The sequence below is a fragment of the Nicotiana sylvestris genome, chromosome 4 (genome assembly GCF_000393655.2).
Source record: "Nicotiana sylvestris chromosome 4, ASM39365v2, whole genome shotgun sequence".
Taxonomy (NCBI): Eukaryota; Viridiplantae; Streptophyta; class Magnoliopsida; order Solanales; family Solanaceae; genus Nicotiana; species Nicotiana sylvestris.
The window spans coordinates 92,007,535-92,033,280 of NC_091060.1; the positions used below are offsets into that span (position 1 = coordinate 92,007,535).

The 25,746-nt window shown below is 37.6% G+C and overlaps 1 protein-coding gene across 1 annotated transcript; it reads right to left on the minus strand.

Moving 5' to 3' along the window:
- Positions 1 to 563: 563 nt before the first annotated feature.
- LOC104215795 (uncharacterized protein At2g24330-like) lies at positions 564 to 8,526 on the minus strand. Its single transcript, XM_009765694.2, has 6 exons — positions 8,368 to 8,526; positions 6,563 to 6,838; positions 4,450 to 4,594; positions 1,871 to 1,980; positions 1,209 to 1,626; positions 564 to 1,110 (listed from the first exon to the last, which is right to left on the minus strand). Exons 2-6 carry the CDS (start codon positions 6,833 to 6,835, stop codon positions 842 to 844), a joined length of 1,215 nt encoding a protein of 404 aa, XP_009763996.1. The 5' UTR covers positions 6,836 to 6,838; positions 8,368 to 8,526; the 3' UTR covers positions 564 to 841.
- Positions 8,527 to 25,746: the final 17,220 nt, after the last annotated feature.

The following is a 25,746-nucleotide window of genomic DNA, read 5'->3' on the forward strand; positions in this document are numbered from 1 at the left end:
ATGGTGAAACACAAAAATGTAAGATGTATATTAAGCCTATTTGAGTCTGCATTCTTCATTGGAAAATCCATCTAACTAAAGTACCAAGCGGTGCGTCCATGTTGTCAAGGGTTTTTCATTTGACGTCTCATTGGATATTGTGAAGAAGGTCGCAACAAACGTGCAATATTTAAAAAAGAGTGTGGATTTTCCAATCCTACGGATTAGGGTATTGAACCATGCTAATCACAACAATCGCTTATTCACTACTCTAGTCTACTACAATTCTCTCTATGTTATGAAATATATTGTGTTTTCGGTCGTATGTCTTAAGAATAGATTATCTTGTCATTGTCACATTTTACTTCGTTGTGTATTTATCATACACATACATATTCTAGACAGCACAACATACTCAGGAGAAACAATAAGACCGATGGAAGTGCAATGATTATTAAGAAAAGAGAATATGTAAAGGCAAACACAAATAATCAAGCAAGCGAAAAAGGAAGTGCGGAAAGGCATATCATCCCAACTTATGTAGGAAAAGGTACAAGACAAATGATTCAAGAAGAGAAAACACGTGAGAGGAACTGCAAACGCTGCAGTCACAAAATTTCATAAAGCTCTGCTGATGACCTAAATATTTCCAAAAAAAAAAAAAAAAGAATACAATATGGAGGAAATTGAGGTATATTGCGCCTGTAGAAAGGTTTCCACGGAAGCTGCCCGTATGAATCATAAAATATGTTTTTCTACTATGTTTACAACAGTTGCACATTACCAAGAAAAGAAAAACCCGCTACACATAGGGAGAAAAAAGCACTCGCCTGCAAGACTCAATTCAAAACTCCGCCATCTCTTAGCTGTTAGAAGCGCTGGACACTATGTTCTCACCTTCTGTTGCAACTGGAGTTGCTACTGGACTGCCACTTGCGGATGCAGATATTTTATCCGGAATGGATCCACCACCTTGTTTGACCAAATCAATATCAGCCACAACAGTTGTGGAACCGAGGTTAGGGGTACTGGTACCAGAGCCACAATCATCAACTTGCTTAGACTTATTCAGGGCATGGCAATGAGGGCAATAGTACGTTATGTAAGGGAAGTCCTCTTTCCTGGCCAGCCCTGCAAATGATAGTAATGCCATTACTTATTTATCATTCTTTACGTGAATCCTCTCCAGGAATTAGGCTTAATGATCACTAAAATTCTTTAATTCTTACCATTGTGCATATGGCAATTGCCGCATATGAGTGCATAAGACTGGGTTGGATCCTCCCCCACAAGCAATGCTGCAATTTTTGCAAGCCATCCTCCATCTTGTGTGTTGGAACCTGTCGGGTTGTAATGCTCAACAACTGTTTGCTGATGCTGCATCGTACCAGAACCTTCAAGCTGTGCATGTTGAAGCATTTCTGCTTCATGATGATCTAGTACAGCACTCTCTGGACTACTAGATCTGCCCTGCTTCCTATTTCTCAGTCCAGTAGATTGCACAACCTCTACATCATTGCTCTTTCCAGTAGGGGCATTAAGGTTAGTATCATCCCCCACATGAAATTTCAAGCCAGTATCTGCACCAAGCTTGGATGCAAGCACAGTGGCTGCAGCTGCCTTAGCTGCTGGGTCGGGGTCATATCTCTACACAAAAGATTCAACAATGAGATATCATGCATGTCATTCACAATTGGGATTCCTCAGGAAAAGGTTCTTGGAAAAATCACGATAATAGAGGCAAGGACAAAAGAGGGAGTATTTATTGTCTTCCACAGTGCAACTTCATGATTTTTTGTTTAAATACAAAAGAACTCTTTGATCACAGCAATTTCATGATTAAATATGTGAAGAACTTGGATAAGCCCGAAAACTTGCATATGGCTATCACCTGAATGAGCTGTTGAGTTATATAGTAATTTGTCTTCTCTTTGAGTTCGTCAATCTTGGCTTGCCTTTCAGCTCGAAGCTTTTCCAAAGTTTTCTGGTCCTTGCGTTCACCTGCAAGGACACACAAAGGATAAGCTACAAAAATGAGAGACAAAAAACACTATTCTTTTAAGGGAGTCACGAACAAGGAGGACATGTCAAATTCAGTGAAAGCCACAAGGTTGAATAGACAAATAGGAAGAATCCAAAACCAAAAGGAAATATCAACGTCAAACTGTAAAATATTAAATTTTTAGATAATATTTTCAATAACATCATTTGACGTGATATAAAAATATGGGTCATAGATATTCCCATGCTGTTTGAAATCCTAACATAATAATCACAAAGCCAAATCAGATTTACTCAACCATTTGGGTATTACTAAATGTCCTTGAAACAAACAAAAAACCAGAGAAAGCTAAAGTATGAGCTCTTATGTGATATTATAGCTTCGTCCAAATAATCAGGGCTTCATATGACATTATACATAAGCTTTTCACTAGTAAGTTTGGTTAGAAGTAACTTAAATCATAGTTTTATCTGCTTCTACAGCCACTAGCTTTCTATTACGGTCCAGTTACCAATCAATTCTGCGTTTTCATGGTTTGTTTTCATTGTCATGCTTTCCTCCACCACTATGCCTACTTCAACAATAGTAGTCCATACCCCCAATTAATGTCCAATCAGACATATTTTCTGTAGGCCAGAAAACAGGGTTAGCACACAAAAATGCAATATCCAATACCACAAAAGCATAAGCAGAAAATATAAGAAATATCAATTCAATGCATTTTACATGGCTCACAACGTATGAATACATATAAGCAGGTGTTACAAGGACAAAGGTGTGAGTATTCAATACAGGTATGGATCTACAGGTCGGGTTCGTCTTTCTCTTAAATTTTACGATTTAGAGATATGGATATGGATACAGGCGTGGTAGCGGAGATACTGCAAATTAATGATAAATATTGACATTTTACTTAAAATTGTTGAAAATATCTTTTTGCTGTTTAACAATGTGGTTAGAATCTATCTATTAAGTGGTCAGCAGTGTTCATTATAACTTATTTCTTTTTTAAGTTGAGTTATGTGGTCCAAGGTTACTCCAACTTACTTTATTCTTCTTGGGCTTGTTTATAATTAGAATGTGAATCTTGTTTGTGGCAGAAAATAAATTGTATGAGTGTCCCACATAAGAAAATACAGTTGTTCTAAAACAAGTTAAATCAGTCAGTGTGTTTTCTGGTTTTGGGCTAACCCTGAACCATTCAACACAACCTAAAAGAATCTGCCCCATTAAGTCAAACCTAACAGCAGCTTTGAAAATGAAACCCTAGCTTGCGCCTTGTTTTTATGTTCGAAAGATTGCTCTCGAATTGTAAACTAACGGCGACAACAGCAGCAGCAGTAGAACTGCTCCTCACTTCTCGATTTAACAATGTGTTTTCTTCACTTGTTCTTTCCTTTTCCTTCTTTTCTATTGCTTTCTTCCTTCTCATCCTTCTTCTATCCCTTTATCTTTTCTCTCATTCCTTTTTCTTCCTTCTTACTGGTGTTGAGTCAACAACCCCTCCTTTGCCTGACCGGTCCGGCACGGATCCTACACACACACTGTGGTGTCATATCGCAACCAGCCAATGACAGTAAGTGGAAGATCCATGTATGACAGCATACAATATAGATATATTATATTAATGCGCTCTCGTGTGCGTGCATGTGTATTTGTCAATATTTGTCCAGCCACCTAGCCGACGAATCACGAATCAATGAAATATACCTGATGAAGCCAGGAGTTCAACCCAACTCAAAAAGTTCAGTCACAGTATCCCATTCCCTAAATACCAACCAATCACCTCTATGCAGGTCAAACATGGTCTAGAACACAAATTTCAGAAAAAAAATTCTGATAAAAGCAAGAAAGTTACAGCAATAAACAACATTATCTATTGGAGAAAGGGAAAAAGAAGAAAAACAGCCCTTTCTAGCCATCTAGAAAATCAATATAATGTACCTAAAGAAGCCAGAACTTCAACTGACCCTATAATGAGCACAAATTTGCCTGCCTAGACAGTTATTTATAACATAACCTTCTTGTGAAACTTCGTTTTCCAGAATTTTGTTACTTGGGCAAGATACTAGACACTGATATGTAAGCAACAGGGAATTAATTTTTCAAGCTTAACATATTACTTGAACAATACTGGTTCTAGCATGTATACCACATAAATAATTCTTACCCAAGTTAAAGCACCCACAAATGCTAAAAGCAGGATCCCAAGGTAGCTAGAATAAGTTATGAACATTGAACTGTAGCTTCAACTTAGAGCACAAAATACACAAAATAACCAGGTCATCTCTCTGTCTTTTCCCAGCTTTGCCCGTAAACATCAAAGTCCAATATTACAATCAGCACCAGCAAGCAAAGCAAGTAAGAAAAAGGGAAAAACAATATCTCCTAGCCACGAGGTATAACAATTTGACTACGAAATGAGTAGTATGAGAACTTTGGTAAGCTAACAACCATGAATTACTTACACATCCTTGTGAAGCTTCCAAGTGCTGAATATGTAATGAAGGATAACCCAGGCAACAGAAACATTGGTAAAACTCGCAATGCCCTCATTTTCCAGTTTAGCTCAAGGGATCTTGTAGTCATGATAGCATAGCCCACTGCAATAACCTGAAAATTGAAATTGCCACAATACCACGCCCATAAGATAAATAACCAACTCAAGCAGTCGGGAACACATATAACATATAAGGATGAACACTGATTATCAGTTAGCTACATAATCACCTACATAAGTAATTACAAGTGTGAATTTTATGATCTGTCGAAGTACTGGCAACACTTCTCATTTTAAAAATAAAAATTTCACGTGTATTTTAATCTAGTAAATTAAATTTTACCAGTTCCTAATACACTTGTCATTATTCAAAAGGGAAGCATCCTAGCAAACTAAAAATATGTATGCTTTAACTTGTTTACCATCATGCTATATTCATCAACTGAAATTCAGATGAGAAGTATCCTAATAAACTAAAAAGCTTTATGTTTTAACTTCTTTACATCATGCCAAATTCATCCAATGGAACTCAAAAGGAAAGTATCCCATTCAACTAAAAAGATGTATGTTTAAAATCGTTTTATTTATTTGGTAACCCAGATCTACGGTTCCACACTACCCCCAGAACCCCTTCTCCAGGAGTCAACAATGACCATCCCCCGCTTTTTTCTCCTTTGGTAACTCGAATTATCCTCAAGGTTGGAGGTGCAGGGCGCTTTCAACTAGAGCAAGTGTCTCTAATCAGTGTGCTTTGACTACTTAAAATAAAATTTCTAGCTCGAAGAAACCCTTATCCACTCATATTTGCAACTTTCAGTTACACGTCAAATCATTTTAATTAGTTTAACATTCAACCAGATTTGTAACAGCATCTTCCTCATGCTTATCAGATGTGTTTACTGTATAATAGTGTCAAATAGGATTATCAAATAACCCATCAGAGAACTAAAAAGTTCTTCACCTAAGCTCAACATAATAATGAAAAATTAACTAGATTAAAGAAAAACCATCAACTAGATTTCTGCACTTAGATCGTTTTTTATTCCATCACAACTGCCATTAAGTACCCAGCTCACAGTTATAAATTTAGACTGCAGCATAAAACAGCAAAGTCATGCATTACATTCTCTTAATATTTATTTGTCAAAGGAAAAACATTCTGTTAATATTTTGTTAAAAGCCGTCTATAACTTCCAGAAATTCTGGTGTAATTCCTGAATTTCTAGCTACTATCAAAAAGTAAACTAATAAATTTCTAACTATCAAAAGACGAAACAATAATGTTCCATTTTACTCCAAAATACAGGTCAAAATTGACCATCAGAAAAAAGAAATAGAAATGAGACTGATAACATACTAGGACATTAGGAGTAAACATATCTACTCCTTCCAACTGAAGGAGTAGATATAATGCAGCCTTGTAGGAGAAGCAGAGGTGGATCCAGGATTTAAGCTTTAGTGGTTCTTAGCATTGAACCCGCTATATTTTTAAAGTTATGGGTCCATATCTACTATCTAGTATTTATTGCAATTTTAGTAACTTTCACCTAAAAATTTATACTCCGCGTCGAAAGAACTGGGTTCATGTGAACCCCGTACCAACAAGCTGCATCCGCCCCTGAGGAGAAGGGCTAGCCCATTCAATAGAAATTTCATGCATATAGTACAGAAGTATGACCGTGGTGTGGCAATAAAACTAGAAGAAAGATGCAGTAGTTTCCTCCTAAACATGGAAAGGAGGCTAGCTCATTCAATAGAACTTTCATGCATATAATATAGAAGTATGACTGTGTTGTGGCAATAAAACTAGAAGAAAGATGCAGTAATTTCCTCTTAAACACAGATAACTTGCCACTTAGGGAACCATATATTAGAAATGGTCACTGCTCTCCACTCGATGACCTCACCAGTTGTGAAGTGTGTTTGGACAAACTGAATGTATGTCAAAATCCGAACGACCATGAACGTACAGAAAAAAACCAACCAATTCAAAAGCCTAGAAAAGGTAAATCTATATAAGAATAAAAGATCTGCACTCTAATTTTCTACATCAGGACATGCACTAGAAGTTTGAACATTACCTCAAAAAGTACAGAAAGTATAATGAGATGCCTATTCATCCTTCTCCAATTTAGAGATCGCTTATTTATTCTGGCAATAACAGCAGCCTCCTCCTTGGAAATGTGCTGCAATCTCTTTTCAAAATCATCTTTGCCGGATCTAAATAAACTATTCCACATTCTTGAGAAAAATCCCTTCTTTTTCTTCTTTTTTGTCTTTGCTTCATTATCCGTAGAAGTGACCGGTTCTGTGTCAGCGACGTCGTCATGATCTTTTGTAGGCTCCGCAGCCATTTCCTACAAGTTAAAAAGAAGATATATTCAAATGATTGAAGGAGAAAAGCAGTGAGAGAGAAATTAATAGCCTCATAGAAGCATTTAGGCTAATGATACAATGTCTACTTAGTAGCCATACTGTACCGTAAAATCTATATTGTCCCTTATCTAAAATAAATATGCACCTTTTAGTTGACTTTATAGATTAAAAAATGCCTTTTAAGCAGAGTCGGAACCAGGATTTGAAACTTATAAATTCGGGATTCTACCATTTTAAGTTATCGGGTTCTAAATTGATAATTTGTACATCTTAAATAAATTTCTTAAGATAAATACAGAGTTTGAACTGAAGTTACTGGGTTTGGCCGAACCCGTATCTTCAAGGCTAGCTCCGTCCCTGCTTTTAAGCATCGTCCCATAAGACTGTTGTTTTTCGCTTCCTTTATACCTCCTTTCCATCCATTCTGCCAGCTGGCGATGCAAACTTTTAAATAATACAAGAACAACAACAACTACTACTACAACTACGTCTCAATCCCCTAGCTAATATCGTAAATGCTCTGTTTGAGTCCATAATATTTCAATACTCTATATTTAAGGAATATCTAACGCTAGGGGTTCTCTAATAAACTCTAGTGGTTATGTTTCTGATATACAACGAGTCTTCTAGCAAGCACTAATCTTCTAGCTGGTATCACCAGTTCGGATTTTCTACTTCCATAGTTTTCTATTTTTATTATAAGAAACTAGAAAATCTTTTCTGAAATTATTATCTCTTCTGTTGAGCCGAGGGTCTCCCGGAAACAGTCTCTCTACCCTTCCGGAGTAGAGGTAAGGTGTGCGTACATCCTATCCTCCCAGACCCCACTAGTGGGATTTTACTGGATATGTTGTTGTATTATAAGAAACTAGAAAAATTGTATAGCAAATAATGCTTGTTTATATTTTATTTCAATTGAAACTTTTTCTGCGGCCACAGGATGAGTTCTATTACTTTGTACAACATTGGACGAGGAGTAATACACCTCAAATTTATGCATCTGAGTACAGTTCAGACTCAGAAATATGCATAAACCAAATATCTTGCAACAACAACAACAACGACCCAGTATAATCCCACAAGTGGGGTCTGGGGAGGGTAATATGTACGCAGACCTTACCTCCCTCGGCTCAAAAAAAAACCAAATATCTTGCTTAATTAAAAATGCTGAACAACTTCACAACTCACAAGGAATAAGCACACTAGCACTTGAGTTCACTCAAATTCTAAATAATACTATGTAACAAGTTCGAGAGATCAACTAGCACTTCCATATTTCAAATGCATCAAAATTAATTAATTAAACAAAAATCAAGGGATAGGAAAATAAATATATTACAATAATTAAACTCAAAGATCAAACACATTAGACAACTCTAGTTCGATCGAAATATCATTTCCAAGACTAAATCAACACAAATCATCACTTCAACGACCGATTGCCAAATTAAAATAACAACAAAAAGACACGGCAGCGCACGCGATTACGCGCAACGCTTGTAGTTCGTACCTTGAATAAGAGCCGATCGATTGCTGGATGCACCGAAAGCAGATCGATTGCTTTAATTGCTTCCCGTGCGATGAGAGAGAGAGAGAGAAGGGGAAATAGAGGTTTCTAGAAATGTCCGAATTCAAAAAGTTGTGAATGATGAAAAGAGGCGTTTTTGCAACTTACGAAAGCAAACGGTAGATCGGGGTAATAAATAAATAATAATAAATATAAGACAAATTGAATTTAAGGGTGGTGGTTTGCGAGTTAAATGATGCCCATTATGGCTTCGCTGGCCCCTTCCTATGATTTTTGAGACAATGTACGTTCCCAACGCGGTATTGATGTTAGGGGCTTAGGGTTCATTTTCATGGAAATTTGTGATTTCTTCACCAAATTAATACTCTCTCACGTTCACTCGGGTGGGGCAGAGTGTGGGGCGGGGTTCAGGGGTGGGTCGGGTAGCAGGGGAGGTAGAGGGGGCAAGGGAGCCTATAGGTTGAAAATCGGGTCATGGAACATAGGTTCACTAACGAGTAAATCCATAGAGTTGGCGAAAATCCTGCAGAAGAGGAAGATTAATATAACGTGTGTCCAGGAGACTAGGTGGGTCGGATCGAGGGCGAAAAACGTGGATGGGTATAAGTTGTGGTACTCTGGTGTCCTGAAGGGTAAGAATGGAGAGGGTATCCTGGTAGATAGTCATCTTAGAGAGTCAGTGGTAGAGGTCAGGCGAGTGAATGATAGGCTAATGACTATTAAGTTGGTGGTGGGTGAGGGCATTGTAAATGTCGTTAGCGCGTACGCACCACAAGCAGGCTTGGATGAGGATATTAAAAGGCACTTTTGGGAGGGGTTGGATGAGATTGTTCGTAGTATACCGCCTTCTGAGAGGTTATTCATAGGAGGAGATTTCAATGGTCATATTGGGTTATCTGCAGGTGGGTACACTGAGGTGCATGGCGGATTTGGTTTCGGAGAGCGGAACGGAGGGGGCATTGCGCTGTTGGACTTTGCCAAGGCTTTCGATCTAGTCATTGCAAACTCGAGTTTTACGAAGCGGGATGAACATTTGGTTACTTACCAAAGTTCGGTGGCGAAGACTCAGATTGACTATCTCCTCCTCAGGAGATGCGACAGAAGGTTGTGCGAGGACTGCAAGGTTATCCCAGGTGAGACCCTCTCAACGCAGCATAGGCTTTTGGTGATGGACATTTGTATTAGGATAAGGAGGAAGAAGAGGTCAGTACAAGGACGCCCCAGGATTAGGTGGGGCGCCTTAACTAAGGATAAAGCTAAAGAGTTGGAAGGAAGGTTATCGGCAATGGGAGCTTGGAGAAGTAGTGGGGATGCAAACACAATGTGGTCGACGACGGCGGACTGTATAAGAAAGGCGGCGAGAGAGGTGTTAGGGATATCTACGGGCCACAATGGTGGCCACAAAGGAGATTGGTGGTGGAATGCAGTTGTCCAAGGTAAAGTGGAAGCAAAGAAGGCGGCTTACCTGCGGTTAGTAGGGAGCACTGACGAGGAGGAGAAGAGAGAGAACAGTCAAAGGTATAAGGTAGCTAGGAAGGAGGCGAAGATGGCAGTGACGGAGGCTAAGACGACAGCTTTTGCTCGTCTGTATGAGGAACTAAGGAACAAAGGTGGGGAGAAGAAGTTATTCCGACTCGCTAAGGCGAGAGAGAGGACAACTCGGGATCTGGACCAAGTGAGGTGCATAAAAGATGATGACGGCAAAGTTTTGATGGGAGATGACCAGATTAAGAGGAGGTGGCAGACCTACTTTCATAAACTTCTAAGTGAAGAAGGGGATCAGGATATTATACTTGGGGAATCGAGGAATGCCGACAGTCACCATGAAGTAAGTAATTGTAGGGACATTGAGATCGATGAAGTCATGGAGGCAATGCGTAAGATGAGAAGGGGCAGAGCTACCGGGCCAGACGAAATTCCGGTTGAACTGTGGAGGTGTGTGGGTAGAGCAGGCTTGGAATGGCTTACTGCATTGTTTAGTGTTATATTCAAGACTAATAGAATGCCTGAAGAGTGGAGGTGGAGTACAATGGTCCCGTTGTATAAGAACAAAGGTGATGTCCAGAGCTGTAACAACTATAGGGGCATCAAATTACTAAGTCATACCATGAAAGTTTGGGAGAGAGTGGTAGAAATGAGAGTGCGAAGGACGGTGTCTATTTCAGACAACCAGTTCGGGTTCATGCCGGGACGATCTACCACAGAAGCTATCCACCTTATTAGGAGGATGGTGGAACAGTACAGAGATAAGAAGAAGGATCTCCACATGGTGTTTATTGATCTGGAGAAAGCGTACGATAAGGTTCCTAGGAAGGTCTTATGGAGCTGCTTAGAGGATAAAGGGGTCCCGAGTAACTATATTAGGGTGATTAAAGACATGTATGATGGAGCTAAGACTCGGGTTAGGACAGTAGGAGGCGACTCTGAACACTTTCCAGTTATTACGGGGTTGCACCAAGGGTCTGCGCTCAGCCCATTCCTATTTGCCCTGGTGATGGATGCACTGACTCATCATATTCAAGGGGAGGTTCCATGGTGCATGCTATTTGCTGATGACATTATTCTAATTGACGAGACAAGAGGCGGCGTCAACGAGAGGCTAGAGATTTGGAGACATGCTCTTGAGTCTAAAGGTTTCAAGTTGAGTAGGACGAAGACGGAATACCTCGAGTGCAAATTTGGAGTTGAGCCGACGGAAGCGGGAGTTGAAGTGAGGCTTGACTCTCAAGTCATTCCCAAGAGAGGTAGTTTCAAGTACCTTGGATCGGTTATTCAGGGGATCGGGGAGATTGACGAGGATGTCACACACCGTATAGGGGTGGGGTGGATGAAGTGGAGGTTAGCGTCGGGAGTCTTGTGTGACAAGAAAGTGCCACCGTTACTAAAAGGTAAGTTTTATAGAGCAGTGGTTAGGCCTGCCATGTTATATGGAACTGAATGTTGGCCGGTAAAGAACTCACACATCCAGAAGATGAAAGTAGCAGAGATGAGGATGTTGAGGTGGATGTGCGGGCATACAAGGATGGATAAGATTAGGAATGAAGATATTCGAGAGAAGGTGGGTGTGGCCCCCATGGAGGACAAGATGCGGGAAGTAAGACTCAGATGGTTCGGGCACATTCAGAGGAGGAGCACTGATGCACCGGTGAGGAGGTGTGAGCGACTGGCTGTAGTGGGCACGCGGAGAGGTAGAGGAAGACCTAAGAAGTATTGGGGAGAGGTGATCAGACAGGACATGGCGCGACTTAGGATTACTGAGGACATGGCCCTTGATAGGGAATTATGGAGGTCGAGCATTAAGGTTGTAGGTTAGGGGAGAGTGTGAATATTTCTACAGCACAATAGAGTGAGACTATCCAGTTAGGAGTTAGACTAGGAATGTCATTGGTCGTCTATTGATGCAGGGCTTTACCTTCTAGTTGTACTATACCAGCCATCTATTTCGTATTTCGTATTTCGTATTCTGTATTTCATATCTCTTATATATTGTTGTTATTTTTATTATGCATTTTTATGGTACTAATATATCATCTCCTATTGCTTTTTTGAGCCGAGGGTCTCCTGGAAACAGCCTCTCTACCTTTCGGGGTAGGGGTAAGGTCTGCGTACATATTACCCTCCCCAGACCCCACGTGTGGGATTATACTGAGTCGTCGTTGTTGTTGTTGTTGTTCATATTACTTGTCTTTTACAAAAATTAATATCCCATTAGGTCCATAACAATAATTTTTGATCTTTGACATACCCTTTAAGAAAATACTACTAACTTTTAAGAAGAAGTAGAAGAATTTTGACTAAATTATTCTTAATTAAAATTTGCATATTGTTAACTTCATACATTGGGATATGTAAGAACAAATTTTAGAAAATAAAATTAATTCTTTCGTGAGTATGTAAAAGAATACTCATTTTGAACCAAAATAAAAAGGCCAAAAATCATTTATTATGAACTAGAAGGAGTACTACTCTACTAGGTTCGTATTATTTACTCCATACAATAAGCAATTTTCAAGGGTTCTATAAGAACATTCATTAAATACATATATGTAATAACATTTAAACAACATTGTGTTTGCGCATGCATAAAATAAACTGGCAGTAATTGAAAATAATGTCAATTAAACATAGATTTGAACGAGAAATAAAGTTTTTAAACTTGTACGACCTCAAATTTCTTGCGACAATTAAAGAGACAAGACTCAAGAGTATAAGCTCCAGGAGCTAGTACCAACTAGAGTGCGAATTATTGATCATTTATTCGTTTCAAGCTTCTAAAAAATATATTTAGTTAGTTCGTTACCTAAATAATTTGTAAAAATAGCAAATGCTAGCTAGTTTTCAAAGCGGTAATTGAAAAATAGACAACGTTTGCAAAGTTATTAAAAAGTAACCATTATTTTGCTGAAACACGAAAAGTTCCAGTATAATGTGCTGGATTATGGAACTCCTGCGTATAAACTTCCAGCATATTATGAGTCCGTTTGGACATAAAAAAAAATTCCTTTCTTCCAAAAAGATTTTACTTTTTTTCGAAATCAACGTTTGTTCATAAAATTTCCAATTTTCACTTGAAGATGCATTTTGGAAATTTTCAAAAAGAAAAACTTCAAAAAGCTGTTTTTCAAAATTTTAACTCAAATCACTCACAAAACTTCAAAAACAACCCAAACTGAAATGTATGTCCAAACGCAACTCCAAATTTCAAATACCATTTTCAGTTAAAAAAAATTCACCATTTTTTGAAATTTTACAATTCTTATGTCCAAACGCTTACTATGTTAGAATTCAGCACACAGAAAGTTCCAGCATAATATGCGAGATTATAGAGCTCATGCATATAAACTTCCAGCATATTATAATGGAACTCTATCATATTATAAAATTCCAGCATATTATTCTGAAAGCTCAAATGTAAAAATTCAAACCCCGTCATATTATGCTGGAGTATTTCCGAATTTTTAAGAGTGTTTTTATTCAAATTTTATCTTTACATGAAAAATAGCTAAAATTCGATTACTTTTGAAAATGTGGCTATCTTTCAATTATCAATTATAAATATGAATTTTTTTTTTCCGACCCACAAGAGCCCGTATGGCTCAAACCTATACCTGTCCCTGTATTAGGTGGCTGGTCAAACCTTACTTTCGTTGGGGGTTCTTTTTAATTTGTTAAGGGACCGGGACATGCAAGTGCATCAATTGAAACAACGTGCACTCCATATTTGACCTTAATTGGTCCCACAATTGAATCAAGGGTAATTGATTGACTAATGCAAAATTCAACCTCGAAACCAAGAGCCAGTTTTATTTTAATGTTTTCAATTAGTTACAGTGTATTTTACACGTCTTACTTTTCAAATTAAATGTGTTAAATTAGTTTTTTCAATGGGAACGGATCAAAAATATTGGCGAGGAAAAAGTCTCGTTATAATAAGAAGGAAAATTATGCACGAAATATTCGAAAAGAAGCTAATTTAATGTTTTACAAATAGTGGTATTATGTTCACAAGATATTTTTAATAATGTGAACATTATATCCCGAAGTAAAAAGGAAAATGAATGTCAACTTTGAAACCATTGTTGTAAAACCTATAGTAAATGTGGTTGTCCATTACTCTTATTATTTTCATCCATGATATAAATAATCTCCCACTACTCATTACTATTATGATTGTAGCTCGCACACCTCTATAATCTCTCCCCATGATCTTAATCCATGATCTCAATAGTTAATGTCATGTTTAGGACAATTATTTTGTAACCTTCCTATGCAATAGTATAAATAGAGGCATGAAATGTGAGATGCTACACTATGAAATAAGAAAGTTATCTCTTCTTCTTTTATTCTAGGCGAAATACATAAAATGCCACCTGAATTTGTATCCAAAATCTCTGTTACACACTTGTTGACCACAAAAATATTTTTAGACACTTAACCTTTCAAAAGTGAATCTATTACATACCGCTTTTGTATTTCACCACTCTTTACAAGTAAGTGTAATGTCACGCACCAATTGGATCTTAACACGTGGATTAACTAAGGGAATAAAAGAAAACACTTAAAAAAATCCATTTGCTTCATCTTCCCAAATACCCTTGTGAAGATCTCCATTACCATTACCACCCCCACTACAAAGACTCCATTACCACCCCAAATAGAGACTCCATTACCACCCTTGTCAAGAACCCCAGTCGGCTCTCCACCATCCAATCGCCTACTACCATAAATTTTTCAATTCACCGCTGCTCCGCCATCAATCAGCCATAGGTGCCGCTCGACAACATCACATTCTTTTGAAGAAAATGTTCCTTCATTGGCAACTTCCCGCAGTCCATGACACTATAAGCACAATATTCCTTCACCTGCATTCATTTTTCATCATCTATCCTTGAACCCACATCCACCTCTTCCATTAAAACGATATTTTCACACAATCCTTGCTTCATCATAGAACAAAGTCCAACGAACAGCCCTACTGCCTCATGTAATCGGAATAAACAGTGAAATATGCTGAATGTCTGGGATTTTTAGGGCCAAAATCTCTCTGATTTTCTGGAGATTTGTTTAATAAATAGATTTTTTCGAAAAAGGATGGAAGGAAATAAAGGAGAAAATATAGAAGAAATGGGAGAGGGAGGGAAGTTTTCTATGGTGAGATTTTGGATAAAAAGAAAAGGGAACAATTTCTCCATCGTTGCGAGATCTGGTTGTTTTGTTTAAGCTCTTGACGAAGTAGATGATGTTTTTAATTAAAAAAATAGAAAAATGGACATGTGTGGCATCCAGATGAGAGTTCACACATTTCTTTTCCTATTCACTCGCCTAATTTGTGTGTAAAACACGCTCTTGCCATATAATCAAAATGGTGTGTAACAGACACACTTTTGAAAGGTTTAGGTGTGTAAAAATATTTTAGTGTTCAACAGGTGTGTAACAGGGATTTGGGTACAAGTTCAGGTGGTATTTTATGTATTCTGCCTTTATTCTATTACTTATATTCTTGTTTTATATTGTTACTTTGACCTACATTTCTTAACACTTTATCACCACGAAGTTGAGCTCTTTTCATTGTTCAAATATATTTGTTCATTCTGTTTTCTTCGTTGTATATTTTGATTTCATGATTAGTGTCTTTAATATGCAGTTTTATAATTTCTCACATCTCTGAACATGTGTAAAAAAAATAAAGAATTCTATGTTTCTTTATTTTAACTTGTTTGCATGATTGTCACGTGAAACTTGGTATTTTTCATGTTAATATAATTAACTGAGAGATTAATACCTGTTTTATGTTGTTCGACATTTGAAATTGTGTTAGAGGCATACAAGAGAAGATGAAGGCGAAGGAGCCAAACCTCACATTTTCTCAAGAAGTGTTAGAAGACATTTTTGTTATAGTTAGCATCAAAGATATATTAATAATTTGAAAAAAGTAGTGTTCTTTTCTATAGAATTATCACTTTAGTGTATATAGATCACAAATTTGATATTATGTCAATTGTTTCTTTACGCTATTATCCTAATGATTTCTAATTATTTATCTTCTTTGATAGTTTTCACTATGTCGAATTTGTCAAAGCTTGAGTTTGTGGCACTTGACATTTCTGGAAAGAATTACCTATCATGGGTTCTCGATGTTGAGATTCACTTAGCCGCTAAAGGCTTTGGTGACACCATTACCCAGGGTAACGAGGCATCAAGACAGGACAAAGCGAAGACCATGATTTTGCTTCGTCATTATTTGGATGAAGGTTTGAAGGTTGAATATTTGACAGTGAAAGATCCACTTGAATTGTGGACTGGCCTGTGAAGGGTATGATCACCTTAAGGCTACGGTATTGCCAAGGGATCGATATGATTGGATGCACTTACGGTTGCAAAATTTTAAGACCGTAAGTGAGTATAACTCTGTTGTATTTCGAATAACTTCCCAATTAAAATTATGTGGGGATGCTACGAATGATGAAGATTTGTTGGAAAAGACTCTTACGACTTTTCATGCCTCAAATATGGCATTACAACAACAATACCGTGAAAGGAGTTTTAAAAAGTATTATAAATTGATCTCATGCCTTCTGGTGGCTGAGAAACATAATAATCTTTTGCTGAAAAATCATGAAGCCCGGTCTACAGGGTCAGCTCTGATTCCTAAAGCGAATATGGTAGCGAGACATGATAAGTCTGGAAAAAGACAGAATAATTATCATGGCCATATGAATGTACGTGGGAATGGCAATGGCAAGAGACGATAAAATATTCGTCATTGTGGTGGTCATAGCAAACGAGAGAACAATATGGGTTCTCTAAATAATCCTTCAAGAGGCAAAATCGGTAACTATTACCATTGTGGCATGAAACGTCATTGAATAATTGAATGTCGTGCACCTGAGCATTTTGTCAGGCTTTATAAAAACTCCATTAAAAGAAAGGTAAATAATGTTGGAGCATCTTCTGCTAATGCCCCAGTGGAGTCTCACTTGACCTTTAAAAATGATTTTGAGGCAAGACCTTCAAACAAAAATGATGATAATGTCGAGGCAAATCTTGCTTTGAATGATGATGATTTTGAAGGCCTCGATGATCTTACTCATTTAGAAGTTGAAGAATTATTTGGGGATCAAAACTAAAGTTTGATCATTTTATTGGGGAATGCAATTATGTTATTATTTTTATTTTTAGTATTTTTTGTTGTCTCGTTCTAAAGTTATTTTTATTTTCAAGTAGTACTTAAGTTGTCTTATGTCTTATGTTGTTGGTGGTGGTGTTAGTTTTTCCGTATTTCTCATGGTGTACTTTTATTTTTTATGAAGAAAGTCAAAAATTTCAGACTTCAATTGGATCCAAAATGAGTAATGAAGATTTATGCCTTTTGGATAGTGCTACAACTCACACAATATTAAGAAAAAAGAAAATCTTCTCTTATTTGGTTATGAAAAAGGCCTATGTTAATACAATATCTGGTAGTACAAAATTAATCGAGAGCTCTGGAAGAGCGGCTTTATTACTACATGGAAGAACGATATTGACTATTAATAATATATTGTATTGTAGTAAGTCTCAAAGAAACTTGTTGAGTTTCAAAGCTATTCGCCAAAGTGGCTACCATGTTGAGACATCTAACGAAGAAAATGTTGAATACCTTTATATTACTACAATAAAAGCGGGAGAAAATGTGTGCACGAAAAATTACCCGTATTTTTTTCTGGGTTGTACCACACAAACATTGGTGTGGTTGAATCACATGCCATAGTAAATAAAAGGGTTAATACTTCAAATGATTTTATCATTTGGCATGTCCGGTTGGGCCATCCCAGTTCGAACATGATGCGGAGAATAATAGAGAATTCAAATGGGCTCACATTGAAGAACAAGAAGATTTTTCAATTTAAGGAATTATCTTGTGTTGCTTGTTCTCAAGGAAAATTGGTTATTAAACCATTAGCAACTAAAGTTATGATTGAATCCCCTGCATTTCTGGAACATATACCGGGTGATATATATGGGCCTATACACCCTCCATGTGGACCATTCAAGTATTTTATGGTCTTGATAGATGCATCTACAAGATGACCACATGTGTGCTTATTGTCAACTCGTAATATGGCATTTGCGAGATTGTTGGCCCAAATAATAAGGTTAAAAGCACAATTTCCAGATTATGCAATTAAGGCAATTTATTGTGATAATGTTGGTGAATTTACTTATTAGGCCTTTACTGATTATTATATGGCCACTGGAATAAAAGTTGAGCATCCGATTACTCATGTTCATACTCAAAATGGTCTAGCAGAATCGTTGATTAAACGCCTCCAATTAATAGCTAGACCAATGCTAATGAGGACAAAACTTCCCCTTTCAGTGTGGGGATATGCTATTTTTCATGCAATAGCACTTGAACGCATAAGGCTAACCAGTTATCATAAAGTCTCCTCATTACAGTTGGCTTTTGGTTGGGAGCCATATATTTTCCATCTAAGAATTTTTGGATGTGTAGTATATATTTCAATTGCTATGCGACAACGCACAAAGATGGGTCCCCAAAGAAGGTTGGAAGTCTATTTGTTATGAATCTCCTTCTATTATTAAATATATGGAACCTGTGACAGGAGATTTGTTTACAGTCAGATTTGCTGATTGTCATTTTAATGAATCAGTTTTTTCAACATTAGGAGGAGAAAATAAACAGTTGGAAAAAGAGATAGATTGGAACATATTATCTCTATCTCGTTTAGATACTCGTACAAATCAATGCGAACAAGAAGTTCAAAAGATCATTTATATGCAAAATATTGCAAATCAACTTCCAGATGCATTTACTAGCCTTCCATGGGTTACTAAATCGCATATTCAAGCTGTAAATGCTCCAATTCGAGTTGATGTCCCAGTGGGACAGTATGATAATGCAAATGAGTCTAGGCCATACTTTAAATGTGGTAGACCAATCGGTTCCAAGGAAAAAAATTCTCGAAAAAGGAAAGGAGCAAATGATCGAGTTGATCACAATGTGAAGGCAATTGCTCAAGAGGAGCATAAAGACATAACAATTAATAAGACCTTACATGAGGTTCTAGTACCTGAAAATGATGAAAATGAAGATATCTCAATAAGTTATGTCTCTACGGGAAAAAATGGATCCAAAATAACGTTGTTGTTGACAACAGTTGAAGCAATGCAACAAGATAAGGATCTTGAGCCAAAATCTGTCGATAAATGTAGACGGATAAATGATTGGCCAAAATGAAAAATTGCAATTCAATCGGAATTGGCTTCACTCAAAAAACATAAAGTTTTTGGACCAATAGTCCGAACGCCTGAAGGTGTCAAGTCAGTGGGATACAAATGGATTTTTGTGCGAGAACAAAATGAGAAAGGTGAAATCGTAAGATATAAAGCACGACTTGTGGCACAAGGGTTTTCGCAAAGGCCTAACATTGATTATATGGTGACATATTCTCCTGTGGTAGATGCAATTACCTTCAGGTATCTAATAAATGCCAGTTCATGAAAAGCTTGATATGCGGTTGATGGATGTTGTCACGTCCTACTTATATGGCTCATTGGACAATGAAATTTTTATGAAAATCCCTAAAGGATTTAAAGTTCCTGAAGCACATAAAAGTTCAAGGGATACTTGTTCAATAAAGCTTCAGAAATTCTTATACGGATTGAAGTAATCAGGGATGATGTGGTACAATCACCTTAGTGAGTATTTGCTAAAGGAAGGGTACAAAAATGACCCTATTTGCCCTTGTGTCTTTATTAAGAGATCTAGATCTGAATTTGTCATTATAGCTGTGTATGTTGATGACTTGAATATCATTGGCACATCTAGAGAGCTTCTAAAGGCTGTAAAGTGCTAGAAGAAAGAATTGAAACGAAAGATCTTGGTAAGACGAAATTTTGTCTTGGCCTACAAATTTAGCATGTAACAAATAAAATTTTGTCCATCAATCAACATACACTAAAAAGGTTTTAAAGCGATTTTACATGGGTAATGCACATCCATTGAGTACCCCAATGGTTGTGACATATCTTGACATAAATAAAGATCCATTTCAACCTTAAGAAAATGATTAAGAGCTCGTTGGTGAAGAAATTCAATATCTTAAAGAAATTGGGGCACTGATATATCTTGCCAACAATACCTGACCAGATATTGCTTTTGCAGTAAGCTTATTAGCAAGATTAAGCTCCTCCCCAACAAGAAGACATTGGAATGGTGTTAAGGATATATTTAGATATCTTCGGGGAACTATAGATATGAGATTGTTTTATTCTAATAAATTCAAGTCAGAAATGATTAGCTATGCTGATGCAGGTTATTTGTCTGATCCACATAAAGCCAGATCTCAAACAGGCTATTTGTTTACATATGGAGGTACAATATATCATGGCGTTCAATAAAATAAACAATAGCTGTCACATCTTCAAATCATGCTAAGATAATAGCCATTCATGAAGCTAGTCGGAAATGTATTTGGTTGAGATTAATAACTCAACATATTCAAGAAATGTGTGGTTTTCTTATGAAAAACGATAATCCAACTACACTATATGAAGACAATGTTGCTTGCATTGCTCAACTGAAAGGAGGATACATTAAAAGAGACAGAATAAAACATATTTCACCAAAGTTCTTTTTCACGCATGATCATCAACAAAATGGTGAAATTAATGTTCAACAGATTTGTTCATGTGAAAATTTGGCTAATCTATTCACTAAGGCATTACCAACCTCAATATTTGAGAAGTTGAGACAGAAGATTGGAATGCATTGTCTTCGAGAAATAAAGTGATATTTTTATGAGGGGGAGTAATCCCTTAGCCTAGATTTTGTCCCACTGGGTTTTCCTGGTAAAGTTTTTAATGAGGCAGTAAATAAAACGTATTACAGATATGTGTACTCTTTTTCCTTCACTAAGATTTTTTTCCACAGAGTTTTTTCTTGATAAGGTTTTAACGAGGCATATTATTTATTTTTGGACATCCAAGGGGGAGTGTTCTAAAATATATAGTAAATGTGGATGTCCACTACTTTCACCCATAATGTAAATAACCTCCCACTGATCATCACTATTATGATTGTAACTCTCACACCTCCATAACCCCTTCCCATAATCTTTCCCCATGATCTCAATTGTTAATGACATGTTTAAGACATTCATTTTGTAACCTTCCAATGTAATAATATAAATAGAGGCATGAAATGTGAGATGGGACACTTGAACACTTGATGAAATAAGAAAGTTATCTCTTCTTCTTTTATTCTATTACTTATCTTCGTGTTTTATATTGTTACTTTGAGCTACATTTCTCAATAGTGATGTGTTTTAGATTAATTTTCTTAATCCAACGTGTGTTTGTGTGTGAACATTATATCCCTAAGACAAAAAATTAATTTTTGAAGCTTACTCATATTATCTGCCAAAAATGCCTTACAATATTGTGCAAACAAAATAGCCTATTTCTATCCATCTTGTAACCGATATAGTGATAAGAATGTGCAGCCTAATAATTTTAAAAATAAATATTGCGACTCAACTATCAAGGTTTCAGAATATATATTTTATGTACGTTTACCCATAAAATGATAAAGTTGAAATTGTTACGTGATTAATAAACAAGCGAACTGATTTGATCCAAAATAATAAATAAATTAAATTAAAATAAGACCTAGCATTAAAATCGAAGGAAATGGCAGGCCTAGCTCCGGGAACGATGCTTCTGAGGGCAAAATTAAGAAGAATATCCAACAAAAAGTAAAGTTGTGTTATTTTGCTTGAGAACAAAGTATAGCATAAATTATAGTCACTATTTATAGCTATACATAGAAAATAAGATCCTAAGATCAAGCCCCTCTTACATGACAATAAAGAGGGTCATTGATGAATGTGCAACGGCAATCCATGAATGCCAAAATTCTCTGCAACGGCTACCCATTTAATACTAGGGAATATTCTTCATTAAAAGACATATGGTGGCAAATATTTGACCTACTCCCATTGACTATGCTCCCTTCGGAGTCTATCCGATACCATCTGCAGTTGTTTTCCCCGGCCTTAATTCTTACTTGACTTATCTTTCGCCTGTCTTCGATTCCACGTGTCATGCTATCATTGGGTCATTTAATATAAACCAATCTTACCATATAAAAATAGTCCCCCTGCTTTCCGGTGGCACGTCTTTGTGTCATCAAGAAGTTGGTGAAGATTTCTTTCTTGGCGGAAAATTTTCTGAAACCCTCTGAGTAGTTTCTAACGCTTGATAAGATGCACGTCTCTTCGCATTTAATAATCTGAACACGTGTTGTTCCACGATTCAACAATATTTTTACCGGTTCTCGAGGTAATCATGACAATGATTTTAGCCGCCTCTACCTTTACTTATACGCATCATTTTACCTCTTTCATTTCTAACAAATTCTTAAGCTCTTTTATCCTTTTTGCACTTAACCTTCCTTCTACTTTCATCTCTCTCCGATCTTCTTCAAAAGACTCTATTATCTTCTTATTATTATGGTCTCTTTTACCAAATCTTTCAAAAATTCTAGTCTTCTCCTCGGTAGAGTCCAGAAGAAAAGCAAAGATAAAGAGGTTGATGCCGATCCTCCCGGTAAGCACCATCATACCTAAACACTTGAGCACCGTGAACGAATTCCAAGAGAAGTTCCCTTCTGCAAATCCTCAAACTTGGCATGTTAGCAGGTATCCTTCATTTATTCGCCCTTCCAGTATCCCTACTGTGAAGGATGAATGTAACTGTCACGACCTAAACATCATTGCTCCTGACCTGGTGGAGCGGGTTACCTTTACCAAGAAGGGTTTTACGTATGTTTATACGTACCCCTTTAGTTTAGGTCCATTTTCTTTGAGTGGGGGACTTGACCCCGTGATTTTGGAGTTATGCCATCGGTACCAGGTCTACTTGGCACAGGTAGGCCCTTTTATATGGCGAACGATGGCTTGTCTGCGCAAGATATTCACGGAGACGGGGAAAACCCTAACCTTGGCGCATATAATGAAACTTTACTCCCCCAAAATCTTCTATGGGGGAGTAGTAAATTTCAGCAAGTGTGGCCATCATGCTCTGCTTACCAACATGGATGATGACAATGACCGCGGGTATTTGGAGCGATTTGTCGTCATTGCTACTAGAGATATCACCCCGGCCACAACTCTATCCTTTCCTGAATCATGGAGTTGTCCACGTAAGTTTACAATCTACCCTTTTTCTCCACAAAAGGTTGTTCCATGTTATTTCTAACCCTTTTACTTCCGTTATTTCAGCTATTCGGTGGACACCACTAAGGGCTGAAGGCCTATACCAATGGGTTCAGAAGATTCTGGATATTACTACGCTAGATACACATCAAAGGAAGTAGTTGGCCCCCAAATACTGGTGGAAAGCCAAGAACCATGGTAAACTGATTTTTTCTACTTTATGCCTCTTCATATACTTAAGCAAACTTCGCTAACCATATCTTTTATTTGATTCAAGACTCCTGCAAGATTCTATTATCTACCTAGAGGTCGAGGTTTTGACCGATCCTACGGAGGCAACAAGGTTATTGCATGAGGCTCTTACTCGGAGCGGTGCCCTCGAATCTTCCTTCAGATCAGGTGCTTCCTCCCATAATCCCCAGCCAGAGAACAAGCAACCAAAAAGGCGTCGTTCTTCCTCGGTTGGGAACAAAAATAAGAAAATAAAGAAGGCCACGCCCGAGCCAGCCGCATCCACTATGGTCATCGATGATGAAAGGGAAGCCGGTGATGAAGACGCTCCCCTTCAACAAAGACAATGATCTTTATCATCTCAACAAAATGCTCAATCTAGAAAGCTTAGAACCCCAACCGAGGGCGAGGTTAGAGTGCTCTAGGGAGAAATAGATTTAGTGGAGAATGTCGATTCTCCTTTTTCGGTCCTAGTTGTTGCTTCCGATCCTATGAGGTTGGATACCTGGACTCTTATGCCTTTGGTTGATGAGCAATCAATAATCAGAACTACCTCTTTTGCAGCTGCTTCTCAACCTGCAATATAATCAGCTTCATCTCCCTCCACTCCAGTTGTGCCTTCATCACCAACAACTATTATATCTCCTCAACCGGCTGCAGGCGCCCGAGAAGTGGATGTCTCCCCTCCCCAGTCCCTTGACCACGGGAATTTGGGGCACAACTACTTACCCCTTTCTCTAGATTCCCGAGGGAGGAGGAACGTCACTATCTCAGTTTCACATGAGTGCCATCTATTATCCAGGCCGGTAGAGCTTGCCAACTATCTGAAGTCATTGGCTTCAGAATAAAATACACTCTCTTTCAAGCGAATGTATACTGAATAATGTTATGCATAATTCGGCAACGGTATCGTACTTGTTATCTTACTATTTGTTTTTATTCATCTGCTATAATCGGGTTTCTAACTTCGATATATGTTTTGCAGGCCAACTTCCTCACTTCGGAAGACCTTCAGAGACTGATCTTGATAAAGAAGGACTCATGTCTGAGCGGGATCAGCTGTTGTCACACCTCCTTTTTTCGCGCCCGCGGGGCGCAGGGGAGTTTTTCCAATTAAAGGACAATCGAAGCGGGATTGGTTTAATTATTTCATAGTCGCCACTTGGGAGATTTAGGGTGTCCCAAGTCACCGATTTTAATCCCGAATCGAGGAAAATAATGACTCTATATTACAGTCTGCGTACCAGAAATCCGGATAAGGAATTCTGTTAACCCGGGAGAAGGTGTTAGGCATTCCCGAGTTCCGTGGTTCTAGCACGGTCACTCAACTGTTATATTCGGCTTGATGATCTGATTTTATACAAGTGTGAACTTATATGCAAAATTTAACTTTTAACCGCTTTTATCATTTACTGTTTTTATCAAGAATTGTAACGTTGTGAAAATGTATCTCGAACTGCGTTACAATCAATGTACCCGTGGTCGTCGACACACTTTGACTCCGTTGAGATTTGGATTTGGGTCACATCAATGTGCACCCGAGTTTAAGGAAATTAAATTATTAAAGGCGCGCCTAAAGCGACTAGCGTATTTATTTTGGGTAGGACCGTGGAATTTTACTAAACGGTCCATCCCGAAGTCTAAATAATTTTTAAAACAAATATCTACTGAGGGCCCCGCAATTTGTATTTTTATTTGGCGAGGCTCATCTCATTCTATTTTTTTAAAAATGAATTTGCAACGTCATGGACACGCATCTCGAACCACGTCACAATCAATGTACCCGTGATTAGAAACACATTTCGATTCCGTTGGGATTTGGATTTGGGTCACATCAATGTGCACCCGAGTTTACGAAGGTAAGATTTATTAAGGCGCGTCCTAAAAAGTCTAGCGTATTGTTATTTTAGGAAGGTTGTGAGATTTGCTAAACAACCCGTCCTGGAAACTAAATGCTTCACTAATATACATTTAACAAGGGCCCCGCATCTGCGTTTTGTTTATTTTTATCGAGGCTCATCTCGTTGTTATTTTTAAAGGATATCCTATAGCAACTACGTTTCTTGTCGTGTTTGTCTCTATCAATTGAAAGCAGTAAATAGCCTTAGTTGATTATAAAACCGGATTTAAAGTGATTTTACAGAATCATAAAACGTGACTGCACTTATGGACAACTAGCCGCAAATTATGGGCCCAAACCTAGCTCATGCGAGATGGCCAGACTTGGGCCCTGTTTTTCCGATACAGGCCTAACTGATTTTTCGATTTGGGCTCGGCCTTCCTGAGGTTGAGGCCTAGAACTGATTCTTTGTTCTTTATCAATTTATATGTGACAAACTAGCAAAAGGGGAAAGAACTTTAACTCATGTGGGTAGTTTACCTATTTTGGCCTACATTATAGAATGTACTA